At 42.3% G+C, this 25,747-nt stretch overlaps 1 protein-coding gene across 1 annotated transcript in view; it reads right to left on the bottom strand.

Moving 5' to 3' along the window:
- The window catches only part of LOC132821747 (collagen alpha-5(IV) chain-like), a 276,828-nt gene that overhangs the window by 83,456 nt on the left and 167,625 nt on the right, over positions 1-25,747 (bottom strand). Inside the window, exons 26-32 of the mRNA XM_060834471.1 lie at positions 20,552-20,720; positions 17,315-17,407; positions 9,175-9,279; positions 5,705-5,802; positions 4,340-4,490; positions 3,815-3,928; positions 195-359 (exon numbers count right to left, since the gene is read on the bottom strand). Coding sequence (XP_060690454.1) covers positions 195-359; positions 3,815-3,928; positions 4,340-4,490; positions 5,705-5,802; positions 9,175-9,279; positions 17,315-17,407; positions 20,552-20,720 — 895 coding nt within the window. The remainder of the gene's footprint in view (positions 1-194; positions 360-3,814; positions 3,929-4,339; positions 4,491-5,704; positions 5,803-9,174; positions 9,280-17,314; positions 17,408-20,551; positions 20,721-25,747) is intronic.

Here is a 25,747-nt window from a genome sequence, read left to right as displayed (position 1 = left end):
AGGTGATCAAGGGTTATGGGAAGAAGGCAGGAGAAAGGGATTCGGAAATATATCAGCCATGACTGAATGGTGGAGCAGACTCTATTCTCCTCCTGAAATGTACTATTAACACTCCAACTCATAAGTATCCAGATCTATATTTTACATATTTTATTATTCATCATTGTAAGACTAGAATATATACAACACTTTACCTGGTCTCCCTGGTATTCCTGGTCGACCTGGATTCCCTGGAGAACCTCTTGGTCCAGGAGGGCCTGACAAGCCTGGCATTCCAACAGATCCAGGAGCACCAGGGATGCCTGGAATACCCACTCCTGGAATTCCTGGATCTCCAGTAGGCCCTCTAGTTGTTGTTCCTGTAAAAATGAGTAGTTTATTTAAAATGATTAGAAATCCTGTATGTAATGTCAGGGAACATGGAGAAATCTGTAGGCATGTTCACACAGGGCTTTGTATAGAACTTGGAACATCATAACTTTCTAGCATGAAACCATAATGGGTTAGGGCTAGGGTCTGATGCTGATATTTTAGTTTCTGTTGCAGCACAACATTTTGGTTTTCAGTGGAAACAGAAACTGCTGCCACGGTGACTGTGAATGGCCATATTCAAAGGGACTACATTAGATTACAACAGCTGGTGAAACATCGCACCAAGCATGTAGCAATAATACCATGGTGCATGAACCTGTTGTTCTCTCTCAAGATAACACCATTGTTTATCTCATCACGTTGACTCCACCGGCACTTGCTGTTGTCTGTCAGCCTGCCAGCTCTCACCGATGTGATGGACTCCAAAGTGAGACCTTCTAGGCTCAAAGGTGTTCATTGTCATCCCCTATGAAAATCTGTAGTCTCCCATATTGAAAATCAGCAGCCTTCCACCAGCAATGCTACAATACTAGGAGATGCATCTTGTAGAAAATTATATTCTTTATAAGTTTAATTATTATTAGATTCTTTAAGGAATTCAAAGTGATTAAACTGTCTTCTCAAGCTCATTTATGTCAGCTGCAACTGCCTCCTCTACCTTCTGTAGTGGGGAAGATGCTTGAATCTATTATCAAGGAAGAAATAGCAAAGCATCTCAAAATAAACTGTCACGTTGGGCAGAAGCAGCATGGGTTCATGAAGGGCAGGTCATGCTTGACAAATCTTTTGGAATTTTATGAGGACATTATGAGCAAAGTGGACAATGGGGACTCTGGATGTGGTGTACCTAGATTTCCAAATGGCCTTTGACAATGTGCTGCATAAGATAAGGTTGCATGGTGTTAGGGGTAGAGTATTAGCATGGATAGAGGATTAGCTGACTGACAGGAAGTAAAGAGTGAGTGCTATTCTGGATGGCAATCAGTGACTAGTGTGCCTCAGGGATTGGTGTTGGGACCACAATTATTTCCAACTTATGATTTGGAGTTGGGGACCACATGTGGTTTTCAATGTTTGCAGGTGACACTAAGACGATTGGCAGAGCAAAGTATGCAGAGGCCTGTGAAACTTTGCAGAGGAACATAGATACATTGAGTGAGTGGGCAAAGGTCTGGCAGATGAAATGCAGTGTTAATAAATGTGAAGTCATACATTTTGATAGGAGTAGTAGTAAAAAGGATTATTACTTGAATGATAAGAAGTTGCAGGATGATGATGCTATGCTATGCATGAATTACAGGAGGTTGGTCTGCAGGTGGAACAAATGGAGAGGATGTTTCCACTGGCAGGTGAAACTAGGGCAAGAGGGTGTGGTCTGAAGATTAGGGAGAGCAGATTGAGGACTGAATTGAGAAGGAAAATTTTTCACCCAGAGGATTGTGAATCTGTGGAATTCCCTGCCCAGTGAAGTAGTTGATGCTACTTCAGTAAACATTTTTAAAATTAAGGTTTATTGTTTGAACAACAAAGGAATTAAGGAATACAGTGAGTCCTTGAAAAGATCAGCCATGATCTTATTGAATGGTGGAGTGGGTTCGAAGAGCCGGATGGCCTACTCTTGCTCCTAGTTCTTGTGTTCTATGTTCAAAGCATTCATCAGATGCCATTTGCCAATCAATCAGCACTCTCCTTATGTACAGGATATAGGTGATTTTCTTTTTATGTTGGTATTCTTAAAATCATTTACTGACAGGTGTAAGACAAGAAGTTTTGGTTAAATGCTTATTTTTACAGCAATACTCAAGATCCTGTGTTATCAAACAACTACCATGAATTCCCTAAAGAATCTAGTATTCCTTAAGTCAGAATATAATAGAAAATATAAATTACAAATATTTCATATACATAATATGCAAATCTATGCAATAAATTAGTTGTTTAGATTAAGCATTGGTATAATAATAGAAATGTAGAAATTGATGATGAGCAGAGAGAAGAAGCAATTTTAGACTTTACACTCCTAATCTTTCTTTCACAGAAATTTCTTTCTGAGGGGCAATGACAAATGAACCTCTGAATCATTTTGCCTTAGTTCGAGTTAATGCTTTTTATTTCAAACTGAAAAAGATAGATCAAGGTATTTTTTAGAAGCACAAAATTAAATATATTGGATGTTCAAGAGATGTGGGGGTTCAGATGCATAGCTTTATAAGATGCCACAAACAGTGCAGAAAATAGTCAAGGAGGCTAATGGTATTCTGGCCTTCAGATCTAAAGAGCAGGAGTATAAGGATGCAGATGGATATGTTGCAATTATACAAAAGCATCGATAGACCCCACTTAGAGTACTGTGAGCACATTTGGGCACCACACCTTAGGAAGGATGTTTTGACTCTGTACACAGATTTAGAAAGATGATAACCCCTGAAGTCCACGTGTGAGGAGAGATTAGACAAATTAGGCCTTTATTTTCTAGAATTTAGAAGGTTAAGGGGTGATCTAATTAGGATTTTAACACTGGGTGGATAAATTATTCACACTGGTTGAAGATTCTCATACAAGGGGGCATAGTCTTCGGGCCAGGCCATTCAGGAGAGATGTTAGAAAGCATTTCTACACTTAAAGAGTAGTGGAGGTTTGGAACTTTCTTCCTGAAGTGGTGGTCAATATGAATTCAGTTGTTAAATTTATATCTAAGATAAACATATTTGTATTAAGCGATATATCAAGGGATATGGGCCCAAGGCAGCATATGGTTTTCAGCAATAGATTAGCATGATCTTATTGTATGGTGGAGCTGGCTCAAGGGGATGAATGGCTTTCTCCTGTTTTTAATTTCTTACAGTCTTGAAGAAGTGTATACAATGAGTCCCATAATTTACTGATAATATCCTCAGCTATGAGGTTGAATAAGAGAAGTGAGGAGATTGAAAATATCAAATGAAGTGGATGAGTTAAGGAAGAGAAGAATGGATTTAATATCAAGTAAGGTTAATATGATCAAACATCTAGTTACAATAGTACTAAATTATTTACAAATATATATATCTTTGTTATTCTCTATTGTTCAGGTGACACGGTGGTTAGCACTGCTGCCTCATAGCACCAGGGACATAGGTTCGGTTCCAGCCTTGAGTGACTGTCTGTGTGGAGTTTGCACATTCTCCCTGTGTCTGTATGGGATTCTGCCAGGTGCTCTGGTTTTCTCCCACAGTCACAAAGGTGTGCATTTCAGGTGGATTGGCCATGCTGAATACAGGGTTACAGGGATAGGTGGGGAGTAAATCTAGGTGGGATGCACTTCCGAGAGTTAGTGTGGATGCAATGGGGCCAAGTGGCCTCTTTCCGCACTGTAGTTATTCTATTAGTAATTAATATTTTAAATGATGATAAAAGTACATTATTTTCTCTCAAAAATAATGAAGTAATATGAGCTCAGTACCTTGTAGACCAGGTGGACCAGGCCGGCCTTCAGAACCTGCAGGTCCAGGTATTCCTTTACCCAGTTGTCCACGTGGGCCTGTTGGCCCCTGAATACCAGGACATCCGAGGTCACCTGCAAAGTGGGAGTTAGAGCTATATGAACTATACACACACGTTTCCAATCCTGACAGAAATTGGGTAATGGATAGTAAAGCCTTTGCCTCCATGCAAGTTTGACAGTTATTAACTAACTTTTCCTCTGTTTGTTGAAATGCCCACTCCATTCATCCAGCTTCCCAAATATAGTAGAGTAGATCTAGCTATCGACAAATCTAAAGAGGATCGAACACCTGCACATCCAGCCTGACACTGTGATCACACCCTCAGCTGATAGGGTGTCATTTGCTAGAGTTTATGACCAGGACCATAAAAATCAGCACATTCTATGCACATATAATGATTTATGGGCATCTTCAACTTTTTCTCATCTTGTTTATAGCAACTTTTGACAGCTACTTTAATATTCAGAAACAGAATTCAATACCTTGTGGACCTTGAAGACCATTGCGACCAGGACGCCCTTCTTCTCCAGGCAATCCAGGAGGACCTGAATTACCCTTCTCCCCTGGTGGTCCAATGTTTCCTGCAGGACCTGGTGGACCACGATTTCCTGGCTGTCCAAAACGTCCGTCACCCTGAAAAGTGATATAACACTTTTCCTGTAGCTTAGAGTTTTTTAGCTTGATCTTTCTGGATTCATCAGAATCAAAAGATGAGATTCAATGCCTTGGAAGTTCCATTGAAGAAGCAGAAGTTGAAGGATGGAATGTACTGTCTGAGGAACTGGTGTAAGCAAGTTCTTTAAATGATGTATTCAAAACAGTGCAAAAATGTTATTTGAAAATAAAGATAGAGCAGGGTTACAGGGAGGAGATTAGAAATTGCAGTTTCAGTGAAATATAAATTTGAAGAACCAATCCAGACATGATGGGCTGAATAGCTTCCTACAGTATAATAATTCTGTGGTTAAATTTAATGTTGTTATTTTTAGAAACATGATTCAGGATTTTAATAGGTTGAATTAAATAATAACAATTCATCTTGCCTCCCTCCTCTTCAAAAATCAAAGTAGATCAAGTTCAGTCTAAAGCCATTTACTCAAGGCTTTACTTCTGGGAAATCATAGCTTCAAAATGTCTTTACGTCTCAGTTAGTACAATATACCTGCAATTTAGGGTTCAATTAACCCAGTCCCAATAGGATCCATTAAATGCCTGTATAATTTAAGACAATATCTGCTTGAAAATTCTTTCACTGTCACTGGGTCAAAATCCTGGCATTCCCTCCTCAAAGCCATTGTGTGCCTACCTACAGCATGTGGACAGCAGCAGTTCAAGACAGCAGCTCCCCACCTTCTCAAGGCCAGCCAGCAATGCCCACATCGCACAACTTAACAAAATAAAATTGATGCTTACTTGAATGACAGAAGTTCAAATGCTGTAGGTCATTTCAAATGCTAGAATGTTGATAATCTGATACCAAACTTCAGAATGATTAGACTGCAGTGTAATTTTAGTAGTATAGGAAACTGGCGACAAAGCACTGAAATACAAAAATATTAAAATATTCTACAACAGTACCTTGTTAAAGCAATAGTCTATTCTCCCAAGTCAACTTAAGGGAGTTGGATATAGATGCTAGATTTTGCATTCTTGCCAGCTGTTTTACTCCTCTTATTTATCCATTCAAATATTTCCACACACAAGAGTGTACACTCCGGAAAATATACATCAGAAAGATATTGTGACTATTGGAAATTTTTACAAGGCTACCTTAAAGGTCTGGAAGTAAAACTATAGGCTTATGCTTCGTATGATGGAGGATTTGAGACTCTTGCTGGTAAACCAACCTTAGGACCAGTGACTCCTGGCAGCCCTGGTGTTCCAGGTGCTCCCGGCCTTCCTGGAATCCCTGGAGGACCCAATACTCCAGGATGCCCTGGGTTTCCTACAAACAGTAAAGTATAGGAAAATAGTTAATTTAGGGTTACACTCAGGAGAGACAACAGAAGGGAAATTATTCATAATTGTTTGTGATAATGAAAACTGTTGGTTTTACATAATGTTCTATCGTAACAAATTTTTGATTAAAACAATAATGGAAAATGGTTTTAGATGTTCCTTTCTTCTTAGGAATAGCACACTATTGCAAAACTCCTAATGCACACAAGATTATCTTCCTTTCATCTAGTTGAAGATTCTAGAAACACAGACGTTCCTAGCTAGGAGAGTGGGCTGCAGAGTTGCAGCCAAACTTCTGACAATGTCATTTATAATGCTCCCACAGCTTAAAAATGCTTTTTTTAAATGAAAGAACATAAAGCCATTTGTTAGAATTTCTGTTTGTAAATGCAGTGTCAGTGAGTGAAATTATTGGTGTAAATATACATTGTAGTAATCCTTGGTACCACTGTAGCATCCATAACTAATGCAGACAGTACAATAACAGCTGTTGGAATTCAATCGGAGACTTGATGCCAGACTGAGGGAATGTATGAATTTAACAATTTACCGAGCCAATACAATTACAACTGTTATCGAAATACAAAGCATTATGAGGGAGCACTACAGCAAGAAGCTGAAACTTGGAGGAGGGGAAAGTGGCTTACTTTGACTTTTATGCAACCAACTGTGCAACAAGTGCCTATGAGCATTGGGCGATCCACAGCCACAACTTGATACACTTCATTGAACAAAGTCCAATGTCACTATTGCACCCTGAATCATTTATTTAAATGTGTGTCACCTGAACAGCAAAAAATATATCAGAGATAGCTAGAATATACTGGGATTAATATTCTGATCCCAGAGCTTCCAAGGTCTTTATTCTACATCACTGTTATTTTGTTGTGGAGAAAACCAGCACCAAATTAGACCCCATGGCATTGCTGGGGCTGATGCAGAAACATAAAGACCAACGTGGCTGCTAAATTCTTCAGACAGAATCGCCGCGGTCCAAACGGCATGCCGATGTTTGGAAGGTTGCTATTGCTGACATACCATAAATATGTCTGAAGCATTTAGGATGGGCAAATTGTGATGCCAGTCAGTTTTCATGCTGGAAAGAATCGGCACCTAGCTCTATTGAAAGCACTGTGCCAAGTTTAGGCTTCCATGCACCTTGATAGTGACAAGTGGATCAGTAATGCATCAAACATCTGTGTGTTCCTAGCAGCCTTCTTCTGTATGTCACCCTATCAAAGTCTTATAATCAACGCTCATATGCAGCAAGACCTGTGCCACACTTTGTGTTGAGTTGATTAGTGGCAAGGAACATTCATGCCACACAGCTGCCAGAACCATAACCATCTCCAAGGACAAATTCTAACCATTGCCCCATGACACACAATGGCATGAACATCACTGAAACCCACTGTCAACTTTCTGGGGTTACTATTGACTGAACCTGAACTGGCTCAGCCAGTTAAATGCTGTGGCTAGAAGAGCATACCAGTTCCTGGGAATTCTGTGCTGAGTAATTCACTTCCTGACTCCTCAAAGCTTGTTAATATCCAAGGCACAAGTCTGGACTATGGTGGAAATCTCTCCACCTGCCTGGAGGAGTGCAGCTCCAACAGCACTCAAGAAGTCAACATCATCCAGGACAAAGCAGCCAACTTGATTTGCAAGCCATTCACCTCAAAATTCATTTACTTCACCACTAACACTCAGTACCAGCAGTTTGTACTGTCTACAAAATACACTGCAGGAACTCACCAAACATCATTCCAGAGCACCTTCCAAACTCACGACCAATGTCTTCCAGAAGGACAAGAACACTAGATATGTGGGAATATCCCAACTACAAGATCCTCTACAACTCAACGCACACCATCCTGAATTTGAACTGAATCTCCATTCCTGCATTGTCACTGAGTAATAATCATGGAACTCACTTCCTAATGGCACTATGAGTGAACATATGTTCCAAGAGCTGCAGCAGTTCAAGGCAGAAACTCATCACCACCTTCTCAAGAATGGACAATAAATAGTCATAGTCTGCAAAACCCACGTTACCTGACAAACAAAAAAAAAACAAGTTTCCTGCAAAATCTGCATGTGATCTTTCCTTCAGGGGAGTTGGCACACATCATCATTTCTCTTTGGCTGGCTGTAACTCTCTCCTGCACAGTCATATGCTGATCCTACCTCTATCCTAGTGTCAGAATTCTGCTAATTTTTCTACCCCATGTGTTGTAGCAATACTAGTTGGCAGAGTGACAAGTGTTGGGTACCTTAGAAAAGGAATGTGGAAGGTAAGGGCTGGGGTGAGAGAAGAAGATTGGATTGGAAATTAAGAGTTTATATCAGCAACTTGCACCTTGTGTCAAAAGGAAGGATGAGACTGAAGTAGGATTTGTGAAGGTGCCTAAAATTGGCCCACAGCATCAAGCCAGATGTTCTCAATATTACCTGATGCCATAACCTCATTCACTATTGGCTCGATAATGCGTGGTTATGCTGGCTCATTGTTTGCAAATCTAAGCCAGTTCAACCAGAGAGTCTCCATGCCATTCCCTCCTTTTATGTAAATCCTTGTCCAACAAAGTGAGGAAAGTGTCAGTGAGTTCAAAGTGTCCAGAATTTATGCCTGTCATAGCTGAACAGCTGATATTATATGAAGCAGGTGGGAGGCTGTTCATGAGGGTGTGTTGGAGTATCTGAATGCTGATGGTGTGTGATGGGCTGGGATGTATTGAGCAGCACGATGGGTTGGATGTGTGCTGAGTCGGGCATACCACTGGAAGATGCATTCACTGACTTTTACTATCTGTATAAGGTCCCTGAACATTTTCGCACGTTGCTGTTAGATCCTAAGGGTGAATCTCCTAGAATTGACCACCACAAGCATATGCTTGTAATCCCCTCTGCAGGAATGTCGGGGTGACTTTCTGAACTCCTGCAGAAAAATCACTTCTCCTTTCCAACCCCTAGCACAGTATCAGATAACCTCGTAATTGAATCTTTAGCCTGTTGCTGTCTTTGTAATTTTCTTTCCTCCTTAATAAAGATTTTCACAGACAGTTCAATGGGTGCTGCAGCCTGAATGCATCTCTCTATTAAGAGGTTTCAATAAAAAATGATCTTGTCTCCTGTATTGCTAGCTGCTTGAATTAGAAATCAGATGAGGTTAATAACATTCCAAAACTTAAAGCTGAACGTTGCAACAGACATTGGATTATTGCATTACTCAAATTCCTAACAATTCCTTTTTCAAAACTTTCTTTTTTAACCTCTCATACTTGTTTATCCTTAAGTTTGCATCACACAAAAGTGAATTGAGAAAAATATAAGAAACCACATGAAGAGCATTTTGTACCTTTAGGACCTGGAAGACCAGTTGATCCTTTCATTGAGTGTCCTGTTTCTCCCTTTTCTCCTGGAGGACCTGGGGAACCATCTCTACCTGGAGGTCCAGAGCTACCTGAAAGCACAATATTAAAAACTTTATCATCTGAATCCATCTCAGCACTGTGAACTTCCATGCTTCTCAACGTTGAAAGCCTCCAATGCAAACACATTTATAAACACTACTCAGAAGTGAAACCTCTCAATAGTAACCTTGGAAGTGCAGATGTTTAAAGTGATTAAGCATGGACTGTCTCTCCAGTATTTTAAACTATTTTCCTGGGAGCTTCTTGTGGGTGTTCCTGGGAAGGCCAACTTTTATTAGTCATCCTGAATTTCCTTGAGAAGCCGGTGAGATCCACTCTGGTGAACAGTTGCAGTCCATATGGAATAGAGGTGCGTACGATTAACAACATCTCCAAGGAAAGAAAAGATTAGAGAACTGCCTTTCTAAGAAATGGGCTGAAGTCTTCGATCAAGCTGGGAACTCATCAACCCTCTTCTCAGAATGGAGAGAGCAATTCTTCACAAAACAAATGTGTGTTATATGCTAGGTAAAAACAAGCATGGCAGATGCTGAAAATCAGAGTCTAGATTAGAGTGATGCTGGAAAAGCACAGCAGGTCAGGCAGCATCTGAGGAGCAGGAAAATCGAGGTTTCGGGCAAAAGCCCCTCATCAGGAATAGAGGCAGGGTGCCTGCAGAGTGGAGAGAGTTTATATGCTGTCTAGTTATAGGTTTAGTAGTCAAATAACACAAATCTAAGTCAATGCAGTTCCAGCATATGATGCTACAGTTGGCAATGGAATAATATTGCTATCCCCAACAATAGGTATCACAGTGATAGATACATACAGCACAGAAGTGGCCTTTCAACCCATTAAGTCCATACTGGCCTATCTACCCACCAATTCCACCTTAAAGCACTTGGCCCACAGACTTAAATGTTATGACATTTCAAGTTGTCTAGGTGAAAATCTTTCAAAACCCTTTCAAACTTCTTGCCTTTCACCTTAAAATTATGTCCTTTCATTATTGACCTTTCAAATAAGAGGAACAACTGGTTCCTATCCATCCTGTGCATGCCCCTCTTAACCTTCACACCTCTATCGGGTCCCCCCGCAACCTTCCTTGACTGAAGAAAATTACCTGAGCTTATCTCTCTTCACAACTGAAATGCTCCCTCCCAGACAACACCCTAGTGAATGGATGTTTTGGATATAGGTTTGCTTGCTGAGCTGGAAGGTTCATTTCCAGAAATTTCATTACGATACTAGGTAACATCTTCAGTGGGCCTAAGGCGAAGCAATGCTGAAATTTCCTGGTTTCCATTTATATATTTGGGTTTCTTTGGCTTGGTGACGTCATGTCCTGTGGTGATGTTATTTCCTGTGGTGAAGTCACTTCCTGTTCCTTTTCTCAATGGGTGGTAGATGGGGTCTGACTCGATGTGTTTGTTGATAGAGTTCCAGTTGGAATGCCATGCTTCTAGGAATTCTCGTGCGTGTCTTTGTTTGGCTTGTCCTGGGATGGGTGTGTTATCCCAGTCGAAGTGATGTCCCTCCTCATCTGTATGTGAGGATACTAGTGAGAGAGGGTCATATCTTTTTGTGGCTAGTTGGTGTTCATGTGGCTAGTTTTCTGCCTGTTTGTCTAATGTAGTGTTTGTTACGGTCCTTGCATGGTATTTTGTAAATGACAAATCCTAGTGAAGCTCCTTTGCACCCCCTCCAGTGCAATCACATCCTTCCCATAATATAGTGACCAGAACTGCACACAGTATTCCAGTTATGGCCTAACCAAGACCTTGCACAGTTCCAACAAAACCTTCCTGCTCTTGTAATCTATGCCACAACTGATAAAGGAAGTATCCCACATGCCTTCTTGACTATCTTATGGAACATAGAACATTACAGTGCAATACATGCTCTTCAGCCCTCGACGTTTTGCCAACCTGTGAAACCAAGTGGGCGGCACGGTGGCACAGTGGTTAGCACTGCTGCCTTACAGCGCCTGAGACCCGGGTTCATTTCCCGACTCAGGCGACTGACTGTGTGGAGTTTGCACATTCTCCCCGTGTCTGCGTGGGTTTCCTCCGGGTGCTCCGGTTTCCTCCCACAGTCCAAAGATGTGCGGGTCAGGTGAATTGGCCATTCTAAATTGCCCATAGTGTTAGGTAAGGGGTAAATGTAGGGGTATGGGTGGGTTGCGCTTCGGCGGGTCGGTGTGGACTTGTTGGGCCGAAGGGCCTGTTTCCACACTGTAAGTAATCTAATCAATCTGAAGGTCATCTAACCTACACTAGTCCATTCTCGTCCATATACTTATCCAATGACCATTTAAATGCCCTGAAAGTCGGTGAGTCTACAGCTGTTGCAGACAGTGCATTCCACACCCCTACTACTCTCGAAGCAAAGAAACTACCTCTGACATCTATCCTATATCACCCCTCAATTTAAAGCTATGTCCCCTTGTGCTAGCCATCGCCATCTGAGGAAAAAGGCTCTCACTGTCCACCCTATCTAACCCTCTGATTATCTTATATGTCTCAATTAAGTCACCACTCAACCTTCTTCTCTCTAACAAAAACTGCCTTATGTCCCTGAACCTTGCCTCATAAGACCTTCCTTCCATACCAGGCAATATCCTAGTAAATCTCCTCTGAACTCTTTCCAAAGCTTCCACACCATCTCCTGTAATGCGGTGACCAGAACCGTACACAATACATAAAGTGCAGCTGTACCAGGGTTTTCTCCAGCTGCAGCATGACCTCATGATTCTGAAACTGGATCCCTTACTAATAAAAGCTAACACACCATATGCCTTCTTAACATCCTACAACCTGGTGGTAACTTTGAGGGATCTATGTACCTGGACACCGAGATCCCTCTGCTCATCTACACTGCCAAGAATCTTACCATTTGGCCAGTACTCTGCATTCCTGCTGTTCCTTCCAAATTGAATCACCTTACACTTTTCTGCATTAAACTCCATTTGGCACCTCTCAGCTCAGCTCTGCAGCTTAACTATCTCCCTCTGTAATCTGCAACCTCCTCCATCAGTATCCACAACTCTACCCACCTTAGTGTCGTCTGCAAATTTACTAACCCATCCTTTTACGTCCTCATCCAGGTCGTTTATAAAAATGACAAACAGCAGTAGACCCAAAACAGATCCTTCCTGTACACCACTAGTAACTGAGCTCCAGGATGAATATTTCCCATCAACCACCACCCTCTGTCTTCTTTCAGCTAGCTAATTTCTGATCCAAACCGCTAAATCACCCTCAATCCCATGCCTCCATATTTTATGCAGTAGCCTACCATGGGGAACTTATTAAATGCCTTACTGAAATCCACATACTCCACATCAACCGCTTTACCCTCATCCACCTGTTTTGTCACCTTCTCAAAGAGGGTTTGTGAGGCACAACATACCTTTTACACAACCATGCTGACTATCCCTAATCTACTAATTCCTTTCTAGATGGTCATAAATCCTACCTCTTGTAATCTTTTTCAACAACCAAAGTAAGGCTCACTGATCTATAATTAACAGGGTTGTCCCTACTCCCCTTCTTGAATAAGGGAACAACTGTTGCTACCCTCCAGTCTTCTGGTACTAATCCTGTAGACAATGAAAATTAACGTTGAGATAGCCTTGATTGTTGAGCTCCAAAATCAAGTTAAAGGGGAGGAATTTGAAAACCTGACCATAAGTTGGAGAATTTGAGCTATAGGGAAAAGCTGAATTGGAGGGGCAATTTTCCCTGCAGCGTCGGAGGCTGAGGGATGACCTTATAGAGGTTTATAAAATCATGAGATAGGATAAATAGACAGTCTTTTCCCTGGGTTGGAGACTGCAGAACTAGAGGGCATAGGTTTAGGGTGAGAGGAGAAAGATATAAAAGGGCCATAAGGGGGCAATGTTTTCATGCAGGGTGTGTGCGTGTATGGAATAAGCTGCCAGAGGAAGTGATGGACGCTGATATAATTATAGCATTTAAAAGGTATCTGGACAGATATATGCAGAGGAAGGGTTTAGCGGGATACGGGCCAAGTGCTGGCATTAAGACGGGTTGTCTGGTTGGCATGGACAAGTTGAACCGAAGGGTCTGTTTCCTTGCTGTACATCTCTTTGACTCTATGACTCTAAAGATCCAAGCTAAAGGCTCTGCAATCTCCTTTCTGGTTTCCCAGAGAATCCTAGGATAAATCCCGTCTGGCCCAGGTGATTTATCTATTTTCACACTTTCCAGAATTGCTAACACCTCTTCTTTGTGAACCTCAATCCCATCGAGTCTAGTGGCCTGTTTCTCAGTATTCTCCTCTCCAACATTGTCTTTTTCCAGTGTGAATACTGATGACAAATAATCATTTTGTGCTTCCCCTATCTCCTCCGATTCCATGCAAAACTTCCCACTACTGTCCTTGATTGGCCCTAATCTTACTCTAGTCATTCTTTTATCCCTTATATACCACAGCAAGCTTTAGCGTTCTCCCTGACCTATCCACCAACAATTTCTCATGTTACTTAACCTCTCCTGCTGACTTCAACGGATCTGTAGACTAGCATCCCAAAATTCTTCTGTTCCTCTGAGCTTTCTACCAATCATTGAGTAATCCCTTGTCTTGTTCCTTCTCTCAAAATGCATCACTTCACACTACACAGGGTTAAATTCCATCTGCCACTGATCTGCCCATCTGACCAATCCATTTGTATCATCCTATAACCTAACACCTCTTCCTCACTATTAACCACCTAGCCAATCTTTGTGTCATCCACAAATTTAATTATCACTCCTTCTGCAATTTTCTGTGCTATTTACATAAATAAGGAACCCAGTACTGATCTCTGTGGTACACCACTAGACACTAGCCTACATACAAACAGCCTTTTAACATTATCCACCGTCTCCTGTCGCTAAGCCAATTTTGAATCCATCTTGCCAAGTCACCCAGGAGCTTGTACATTCCTTATCAGTCTTCCATGTAGAACTTTGTCAAAGGCCTTGATGAAATCATATAAACTACATCAACTGCACTACCCTCATCCAAATACCTGACTGTCCACCAGAAATTCATTCAACTTTGAGACATGATATATTGCTGACAAACCCATGCTTACTATCCCTGATGAAACCTTGTGTCTTAAATTAAAGATTAATATACTCCTTCAGAATTTTCTCTTCCACTGGTGTATGGCTCATTGGTCTGTAATTCACTGGTTTATCTCAACCAGACCTCTTATAAAGTGAAATCATAGTAACTGTCCTCCAGTTGTCTGGCACCTCTCCTGTGGCCAGAAAGGAATAAAAAATTAGGTCAGAGCCCCTGTAATTTCCTCACTTACCTTCCACACCCTGGGATACACCTCATCTAGACCTGGGGATTTGACCATTTATAAGCCTAACAAAACCTCCAATGCCTTCAAGGTTTGTGAGAAGATTTGTAGCTCGGGTGCTCGTTGTTGTGGTTCTATTCGCCGAGCTGTGTTGCGGACGTTTCGTCTCCTGTCTAGGTGACATCCTCAGTGCTTGCGCTTCTGTGATGTTTCCTCTGGCATTTATAGTGATTTGTATCTGCCGCTTCCGGTTGTCAGTTGCTGTCCGCTGCAGTGGCTGGTATATTGGGTCCAGCTCGATGTGTTTATTGATTGAATCTGTGGATGAATGCCATGCCTCTAGGAATTCTTGATTGCTTTCTTAAACTCTGTCCTGTGCTGGCTATACACCAATAGGGACTTCTTTGATTTGATCCTCTTGCCCCTGCTAAAGCCTCCCCATCTTCTTATCCAGTCGTGAATATTCCCACAAGTGCCATGGTTGACCCATTTCGGCCTCTTGTGGAGGTTGCTTGCATCAGGGCTTTGGACAGTGTAATACCTCAGGCTCAAACAGCTGGGGTTTGAGGTTCTAGGGATCTGCTGTGCTCAACATAGGCGGACTGCTGTGCTCAGGTTGGAGGTTGGGGGCAGGTTGTGGGTGTGATTTTTGTCCCTGGCCAGCTTTACAGATGTCAGTCTTCAGCTGATTTGATTCATTTCATGGAACATCAGAAAGCAACTGAAGGTACAGGACACCACAAAGGCCTACTCCACCAATGGTAATAAAGTCTTGTCCTCCAGAATAAGATATTCTCTGAGCCAAGCTGTTCCACTAGTTAAGACAAACTCACATCTACCTGACAAATTTGAAAATTGCTGTCGAGTAGCACATAGTCAGCAATAACCAGCTCACCAATGGTTAACTTTGGGTTCCATCAAGGCCACTCATAACAGACTTGGTCCAAGCATAGGGTAAGGTTAAACTGTAGACATGAGGTAAGGGTGACTGAACTTCACATCAAGGCTGCATTTGACCAAATGTGCATCCAGGAGCACTAGCAAAACCAGAGTTAATGGGAATCTGGAGGAATTCTCTCCACTGGTTGAAGTTGTACCTACCTAAAGGATGATGGATGTGATTGTTGATGGTCAGTCATCATAACCTGGTGATATCTCTGTAGGAGTGCCTCAGAGTAATTATATTTAATCAACCTTTTGGAGGTGAAGCAGGTGGGACATCATCCTGGCCTTCTGGTTCAGAAGTAGGGACACTGCCACTTTGCCACCAGAACCTTCAGGGTAGTGTCCTAACCACAGTCATCTACAGCTACTTCATCAATGACCTTCCAATCATCCCCAAGTGGGGATGCTCCCTGATGATTCAACAATGCTCAGCACCATTTGTGACTCCTCAGGTACTGAAATCTATGTCCATATGCAGCAAGACGTGGACAATATTCAGGCTTAGTCTCAAAAGTTGAAAGCAACATTCTTGGTGCATTAGTGCCATGCAATGACTACCTCCAACAAAGAGGGAATTTAACTGGATTGGGGCAGCTCCAATAACATGTAAGAAGCTTGGCACTATCCAGAATGAAGCAGCCCCACTTGACCTGCTACCCATCCACCATGGTAAACATTTCCTCCATCTACCACTGATGCACAGTGACAGCGGTATTTCCCACCTTCAAGATGCAATGCACCAACACTCCTTTGACAGGATCTTTCAAACCCACAGCTACTTCCATTTGGAAGGACAAGGGTAGCAGATACATGGGAACACCACCAGCTGCAAGATCCCCCAAATCACTCACCATCCTGACTTGGAAATATATCACTGTTCCTTCCATGTCACTGGGTCAAAATCCTGGAAAGCACTTCCCAACAGTAGTGGAAGTGTGCCTACACCACACAGACTGCAGCAGTTCAAAAAAGTGGCTTACCGTCACCTTCTAAAGACAATTAGGTTTGGGTTATATGGGATGATCCAACCAGCAATGCCTACATCCCATAAAAGAATATTAAAAAAAAACACTTTTTGCAATGATTTTTTTTAGTCTTAACTGTGCTTTTGAGCACAAAATGCCAAACAGTTGCCAAGAAATCAAGAATGGAAAGAGACAAAAAATGTGAAAGCAAATGTTCTGGTCACCATTTACTGTTCCTATCTTCATCTACTTATGACCAGTTATGGTTTTTCAGACTGAAATGTATAGCAGAGAAAGAGGCAGTTAGGACACTGCATATTCAAAATTCCTCTATTTTCAACATTTATTTACTGGTGCCTGCTCATGTCTTGAGCAAGATAGTAGTCTGAAAGCAATTACCCTCCAGGCCCCTATTTCTACTTGGCCTGATCATGGCTCTTTCTACACTCCCACAGTCTGGACATTTCTAGCATTAGAAGAGTGTAAAATGATGAGCCCATTAGAGGATGTGTATCCTTTGATTTACATACACCACATCCACAAAAGTACAGGCACATTTAGCACAGTTGGGATCATAATCCAAAATAACTATGTCAAGAAAGGAATGCATTGGAGGAGTCTCTACATTTCTTCTGTGCTGTCCAGCTTTGGGAGACAGGACCAGCAACAAGCTGAAGCATCTTTGGAAAATAAATGAAGTATGATGTCACTGAATTGTTTCAGAAAATGCTCAAACAGTAAATAGCAATGGACCAAAGGATTTCTTTTGTGCATCAGTTTTTCCAATATTAGCATAAGTTTCTTGATGGAATATTCACTTATTGCTAAATGTATCTGCACAAAAGGATCTGTATTTACCTGGGAAACCCACTGGTCCAGGAGCTCCTGTTTCACCACGAATGCCAATTGGGCCTGGGACTGCGGACTCATTATTCCTGTCTCCTTTCTCACCTAGAACAAAGAGCAGCAGTGAGAGAATTATTAACTGGAACTATTAAAGAAAGTATTGTACATAATCCAGGATGCTATGTCATATCATCTTAACAACATAACATGAAAATGCCAGCAGGATCTGAATCACCCCTTTCCTGGTGTTTCTCTGAGTTGAATTACTATGAGAAAGAAGAGTGAAAGGAAAATAAGAACAGCAAAAATTAGACAACACTAACAAAGGTTTAGGAAAAGCTCATGCATGGCCATCACAACCACGTATGGTACACAATTAAACAACTTTAGAAATTAAAGCTGAGCTTGCATTTTTCTTAGAATTGTAGAAACTCTACAGTACAGAAAGAGGCCACTTGGCCCATTGAGTCCATAACTGACTCTCCGAAGAGCAATCCATCCAGATCCCTACTGACCCCCATAACTCCACATTTACTGTGGCTAATCTACCATGGCTACACATCCTTGGACTCTATAGGGCAACTTAGCATGGCAATTCATGTAACCTGTTCACTTTTAGACTGTGGAAGAAAACCAGAGCACTCAGCATAAACCCATGCAGACATGGGGAGAATGTGCAAACTCCACACAGTCACCCAAGACTGGAATTAAAAATGGGTCCCTGGCACTGTAAGGCAGCTGTGCTAACCACTGAGTCACCCTGATGTCCTCATCTTATGTAGTATCATTGAGTGATACCCACTTACAATCAGCAAGGCTTTCCTTGTCGTGTATTGCCATAAGGAGACTTAAAAATAACTGAAGACCCTACTTTTCCAATTTTCTTCTTTCCTGTGTTGGATTGCAGTTATTTTACAATAAACATTTGGCAGATACTAAGCACAGGAATCAGTCTTTATGAGCGAGCTGAGATGTTGATTGCCAAAGGATTATAAAATATTGGTTATCATCAAAAAATGCAATTTTATTCTCAATTAACAGCCACAGATATAAAAATATATAAAAGTTAATGAGATTGTAGTCACCTTCCCAGTCCAGAAGGAATCAGGCCATTCACAACATTTCTGTACTACCTCAGATCCCTCTGACGGATAGGATTTATGATTATTTGGAAAAAAATTGCATGATTAAAAGCAGTCACCAGGGCTTTGTGAGGGGCAGGATGTGCCTCACAAAACTTATTGAGTACTTTGAGGAGGTGACAAGACAGGTCAATGAAGGCCGACTTCAGCAAGGCATTTAATAAGGTTCCCCATGGTAGGCTCATTCATAAGTCAGGGGTTATGGGATGCAGGGAGATTTGTCTATCTGGATTCAGAATTGGTTGGCTGACAGAAGGCAGAGAGTGGTTGTAGATGGAAAGTATTCTGCCTGGAAGTCAGTGGTGAGTGGTGTCCCTCAGGACTCTGTTCTTGGGCCTCTGCTCTTTGTAGTTTTTACAAATGAATTGGATGAGGAGTTTGAGGGGTGGGTTAGTAAATTTGCAGATGACGCAAAGGTTGGAGGTATTGTCGATAGGATAGAGGGCTACTACAGGCTGCAGCGTGACATAGACAGGATGCAGAGCTGGGCGGAGAAACGGCGGATGTAGTTCAACCTGGATAAATGCCAAGTGAATGCATTTTGGAAGTTTGACCTTGAATGCTGAATATAGGATTAAACGCAGGATTCTTAGCAGTGTGGAGGAACAGTGGGATCTTGGTGTTCAAGTGCAAAGATCGCTCAAAGTTGCCACCCAAGTGGATAGAGTTGTTAAGAAAGCATATAGTGTTTTGGCTTTCATTAACAGGGGGATAGAGTTTAAGAGCCGCAAGGTTTTGCTGCAGTTTCATAAAACCCTGGTGAGACCTCACGGAGTATTATGTCCAGTTCTGGTTGGCCTATTATACAAAAGATAGAGAGGCTTTGGAGAGGGTGCAAAGAAGGTTTACCAGGATGCTGCCTGGACTGGAGGGCTTGTCTTACGGATAGAGGTTGAATAAGCTCGGACTTTTCTCTCTGGAAAGAAGGAGCAAGAGAGGAGACCTGATTGAGGTTTACAAGATAATGAGAGGCATGGATAGAGTCAATAGCCAGAGACTTTTCCCCAGGGCAGGATTGACTGGCACGAGGGGTTATAGTTTATAGGCGTTAGGAGGAAGTTAAAGAGAAGACGACAGAGGTAGGTTTTTTATGCAGAGAGTTGTGAATGCATGGAATGCTTTGAGGGCTGTGGTGGTGGAAGCAGAGTCACTGGGGACATTTAAGTGACTGCTGGACATGCACATGGATAGCAGTGAGTTGAGGGGTACGTAGGTTAGGTTATTTTATTTTAGATTAGGATTCATCCTCAGTACAACATCATAGGCTGAAGGGCCTGTTCTGTGCTGTATTTTTCTACGTTCTCTGTTCTGAGTTCTAGATGTGGTCAGCTAATTCAGCGTAACGGGGTATCAAACCTTTTATCATCTTTTCTGTGTTCCTTAGTAGCAGAGTCCTCCACAACAGAAGAATGATATTGGTACAACTACAGACTCTCACAAACTCAGCCTGTAGGCTTGCAATGGAAATTTGTTTCATTTTTCTAAACAAAATTTAGTTATCTTGAAATTCACCAACAGAAAACAAAGCAAGGGGCAATTAGGTTTCATAAAATATTGATGCTGAATTCCTGAACACCCTAAGCAGGAGTTGGTGCAGATGAAGTGCATTATATTTGGTCTGACCATTCCCATGATCTGGGATGTGTTAATGCAGGTTTACAATCTGACAAGACTGAGTACCAGCAGAAAGAGACTTGGGGTATGGTTAAGAAAATATAAGCTCAAATCTGTCAATAATGATCTGGAAATCCAATGCTGTGCCAAGAGAGAAGTGAGAGAACTATGTGTTTGCTTTTTTCCTAACCTCTTCATCCCTAGAGATGATAGGTTTTTTTAACCTTTAAATTTGTTCATTAGCTCTTTTGAATTGTTACTCCTATCACACAAGTGATTTGTAATGTGAAATTAATGAAATGGTTTGTGTTAAATAAGGTAGTTTGAAACAAACACATCTCTGCTCTCATCAGTATTGGCAACCATTCTACGTTTTACCTGAACATACTCAGCTGGTAAGTCAGTGTAGCCCATAACGGAGTACACGGAATAAAGGGGGTGATAGACATTTCTAGGACTTGTGAACTTTTTAACATCAAACTGTCAAACGAACCTGGGACACCATCAACTCCTCGAAATCCAGGTACACCACGATTTCCTTTGAGCCCTTGAATACCTGGAGGCCCAAAGCCAGGTGAACCAGGAGGGCCCATAGCTCCTGGGATACCAGGGTTTCCAGGGACACCCTGTGGACCTCTGTCACCTTTTAGTGAAAATGGTGTCTGTAAGTAAAAGATTTTGTAAAATTAACATTCAATACAGATCATCATTAAATAATATCATGAATGATGATGGCACCAGGTGTGCGTTATTGGGATGATGGGATAGTAATGTAAGAACCATCTGATAGCAAAGCTGCAGAAATGGAGGACTACCTGGAGTGTAAATTGTCTTTTATTCAGCAAGTTTAATTGATAACCCCTTCCTTTCAGCATTCCCTGTAAATGTTTCTAAAGTTTTGAATAACTTCCATTATATGTAGGTAATGGAAATGAGTAGAAGAATCAATTCATTGAATTTCCAATAAAGGACAGGGGTAATATTCAGAGCTTTAACAATTTTATTGAACTTTTGGAGATTGATTTGAATATCATTTCTGGGCCAGAATCAGACATCACAGTGAAAAAGATCAAAGCAGAACATTCAACATGACTTTCTCATTATTGTTCTACCTATCAATGTTCAAAATGGGCAGCTTAGGCCCCTTTGAGAGACAGGTAAGTGAATAAAGAACAGTACAACACAGGTACAGGCCCTTTGGCCCTCCAAGCCTGCGCTGACACATTTCGCCCTTCCATACTAAAGCTGTCTTCACTGACAGGATCCTATCCCTCCATTCCCTTCCCATTCATGTATCTGTCCAGGTGCTTCTTGGATGCTGCTATTGTGTCTGCTTCCACCACCTCCTCGGGCAGCACGTTCCAGGCTCTCACTACCCTTTGTAGGAAAAACCTGCCTTACCCATCTCATTTAAACTTATTCCCCACTTCCAACCCCCAAGCCCACACCTTGAATCTGTGTACCCAAGTAATTGACCCTTTTCCCCTGAGAAAAAGCCTCAATTTTCCCACTCTGTCCATGCCATTCACAATCTTATAAACTTCTATCAGGTCGCCCCTCAACTTCCTGTGTTTCAGTGAAACCAAACCCAGTCTATCCATCCTTTCTTCATCGCTAAAATCCCCCATACCAGATAACATGCTGGTAAATCTTTTCTGTTCCCTCTCCAAAGCATCTACATTCATTTGGTAGTGTAGTGACCAAAACTGTACACAATATTCCAAGTGTAGCCTAACTAAAGTTCTATAAAATTGCAGCATTACTTGTCTATCTTTATACTCAATGACCCTTCTGTGGGATATAGGTAAAGTAGTGTTACTTCTACAATTATAATTACTTATACAAAGTAAATACACTCACACCAGTGTGTAATTGTTTCAGCCAAGAGCTGAGTCAACAAGAATGGAAACTATGTGGAGAAAATACATAACTGTTTTTGTATTAGCTAAAATTGTATGCAAGAATGAAATGTGACTGCAAAACAATGGTAGATATTACAGGCAAATAGATAAGATGCTGTGAGGGGAGGCAGTTAAGCTAGATACGCCTGTACAAACAGTAGGTATAAACATCTGTTTCCCACTTTTACAGAAACACAGGAACAAACCCCAATTAAAAGGGTCATAAGGATCAGTATGGTAGGGGAAGGCACAGATGGAGGGAGTAGATAATGGTAAGGAAAGGATATGCCTAACAATGACCCACAGCGGGATGAGGTCAAATGGCCTTGTGAGGCCAGAAATAAGCATTTTGTCACAGACAAGGCCGGATAAGGCAAGAGGTAAACAGGAGTAATGGGCGCCGGTCTTAGGGAAGTGGAAAATGTAAATGGGGAGGAGCAATGAAATAAAAAAAAAAACCAAATTATATAAATATTGTGTATTAATTGAATTCGGTGTGTGTGTCCCTTGCCTTGTAGGCAGTGGACATCACACCTCTTGCAAGAGTAAAATAAAGGACACTGCTGATTCAGATTTTGTCTCGGACTGAAATTATTGAAGTGTGTGAGCTTAGTTTCTCACACTTCCAATGAAGGCAAGCATGCCATTGGCCATTGTTACTACCTTATCTACCTCTGCTGTCACCTTCAATGATCTGTGGACCTGTACACCCAGATCCCTCTGCATATAAACACTCCTAAAGGTTCTGCCATTCACTGTATAATTTCCACCTGCACTTCATGTTCCAAAATGCATCACATTTATCAGGATTAAACTCTATCTGCCATTTTTCTGCCCACAGCTCCAACTGATCTATATCTTGCTATATCCTCTGACAATCCTCCCCACTATCTGCAATTCCACCATTTTTTGTATCATCCACAGACTTACTAGTTAGACCAGCTCCATTTTCCTCCAAAACATTTATGTAGATCATGAACAGCAGAGGTCCCAGCACTGATGCCTGTGGAACACTGCTGGTCACAGCCCTCCATTCTGAAAAGCGTCCTTCCACCATTACCCTCTGTCTCCTGTGACTAAGCCGATTCTGTCTCCATCTTGCCAGCTCACTCCTGATACCATGTGACTTCACCTTTTGTACCAGTCTGCCATGGGGGTCCTTGTCAAAGGCTTTATTAAAGTCCATGGAGACATCAACTGCTTTTCCCTCAATCATCTTTGTCACCTCCTCGAAAAGCTCGATCAAGTTAGTGAGGCACAACCTCCCCTACACAAAACCATGCTGTCGATTGTTAATGACTCAGTTTGTTTCTAAATGCATATAGATCTTGTCCCTGAGAATCTTTTCCAATAGTTTCCCTACCACCGACATTAGGCTCACAAGCCTGTAATTGCCTGGATTATCCCTGCTACCTTTCTTAAACAATGGGACAACATTGACTATTCTCCAGTCCTCTTGGGACCTCACCTGAGGCCAAAGAAGATACAAAGATCTCTGTCAGTGCTCTCTTGCCTCCCTCAATATTGGGGAATAAATCCTATCAGAACCCAGGGACTTACCTACGTTAATAGATTTTATGACGAACATCTCTCCCATTTTAATAGCAATTTGGCTTAGAAATTCAACACTCCCTTCTCTGAGATCATCCCCCACCAGTCCCTTCTGTTTGGTGAATACTGACACAAGGTATTAGTTTAGGACCTCACTTACCTCTTCTGGATCCACACATAGACTCCCTCCTTAGTCCTTGAGTGGGCCGCTCCCGATGTGGTCTCCTCTACACTGGGGAGACTGGGCGCCTCCTAGCAGAGCACTTTGGGGAACATCTCCGGGACACCCGCACCAATCAACCACACCGCCCCAAGGCCCAACATTTCGACTCCCCCTCCCACTCTGCCGAGGACATGGAGGTCCTGGGCCTCCTTCACCGCTGCTGCCTCACCACCAGACGCCTGGAGGAAGAACGCCTCATCTTCCGCCTCGGAACACTTCAACCCCAGGGCATCAATGTGGACTTCAACAGTTTCCTCATTTCCCCTTCCCCCACCTTAACCTAGTTCCAAACTTCCAGCTCAGCACTGTCCCCATGACTTATCCAGACTTGTCCTACCTGTCTATCTCCTTTTCCACCTACCTACCCTCTCCTTCCTGACCTATCACCTTCATTCCCTCCCCCACTCACCTATTGTACTCTATGCTACTTTCTCCCCATCCCCACCCTCCTCTAGCTTATCTCTCCACCCTTCAGGCTCTCTGCCATTATTCCTGATGAAGGGCTTTTGCCCGAAACATTGATTCTCCTGCTCCTTGGATGCTGCCTGACCTGCTGCACTTTTCCAGCAACACATTTTCAATCGGTTCCGTAGGCAGGTGCTGAACCCAATGTGGCCTCCTCTATATTCGGGAGACAGGCCGCCTACTTGCGGAACGTTTCAGAGAACACCTCCTTGACACCCGGACCAACTAACCCAACCACCCCGTGGCTCAACACTTTCAACTCCCCCTCCACTCCACCAAGGACATGCAGGTCCTTGGACTCCTCCATCGCCAGACCATAGCAACATGACAGCTGGAGGAAGAGCGCCTCATCTTCCGCCTAGGAACCCTCCAACCACAAGAGATGAACTCAGATTTCTCCAGTTTCCTCATTTCCCCTCCCCCCACCTTGTCTCAGTCACAACCCTCGAACTCAGCACCACCTTCCTAACCTGCAATCTTCTTCCTGACCTCTCCGCCCCCACCCCCACTCCGGCCTATCACCCTCACCTTGACCTCCTTCCACCTAGTGCATTTCCAACGCCCCTCCCCCAAGTCCCTCCTCCCTACCTTTTATCTTAGCCTGCTTGGCACACTCTCCTCATTCCTGAAGAAGGGCTCATGCCCGAAACGTCGATTGTCCTGCTCCTTGGATGCTGCGCTTTTCCAACAACACATTTTCAGCTGTAATTTTGAGAAACTAAGTTCCAATTTTTTATTGTATGTTATATGAGTGGGACTTGTATTTATGCAATGCTGTCAGAGGAGGTATCATGAAGAAGTAGATCAGGCTACTTTGAGTGTCTCCAAATTGGTACCAGAAGCATATAGACAATGGTTCAGAAAAGTAGGGAAGAAACCAGACCAGGCTTACATTGAGTTTGAAAGAATTAAACAGAGCAACTTCTTTAGATGGGTGAGAGCATTACAGATAGAAAAGACACATGAGGATCTTCGAGAGATTATTCTGCTGGAGGAGTTCAAAAACTCCCTTCCAGGAATGATCAGAACTCATGTTGAGGAACTGAAAGTTAAAACAGTGAGAAGAGCTGCAGAGATGATGGAGGACATACATTACTGCGTACATAAAAATCTAGCTTCTGACAGTAAGTTCATTCCATGAGGAATAGAAACTGGGAAGGAGGGAGATCCTTCACTGAACAAGAAAAAGTATATCACACTGGGAACAGATTTGCCCATGTGAAAAAGGAAACCCAAGAGGATGGAAAAGAGGTGAAAGATGTCAGGTGTTTTCACTGCCATAAGGTGGGACACAGAAAGGAAGTGCTGGTGATTTGAGAGAGGCCCTGGGAAAAAGGATGTGGTAAAAGAGGCTAAACCAGTGGGATCATTTGAAGTAATGAAAGAAATCCCAAGAGATGTCAAGGAGCTGCAGGAGAGTGCACAGCAGGCCAGAGGCTGGATAGTAAGATAGGGAACATCTTTTCAAAGCCTTCATCTCTGTGGGTAAGATTTACTCAGGAAGAATAGGGGGAGAAGGTGAAGAAGTTAAAATATTGAGAGATATGGG

Source organism: Hemiscyllium ocellatum, chromosome 13 (assembly GCF_020745735.1).
Source record: "Hemiscyllium ocellatum isolate sHemOce1 chromosome 13, sHemOce1.pat.X.cur, whole genome shotgun sequence".
NCBI lineage: Eukaryota > Metazoa > Chordata > Chondrichthyes > Orectolobiformes > Hemiscylliidae > Hemiscyllium > Hemiscyllium ocellatum.
The sequence above is the reverse complement of the archived record's forward strand: the minus strand, read 5'-3'. Positions and strand labels throughout refer to the sequence as shown.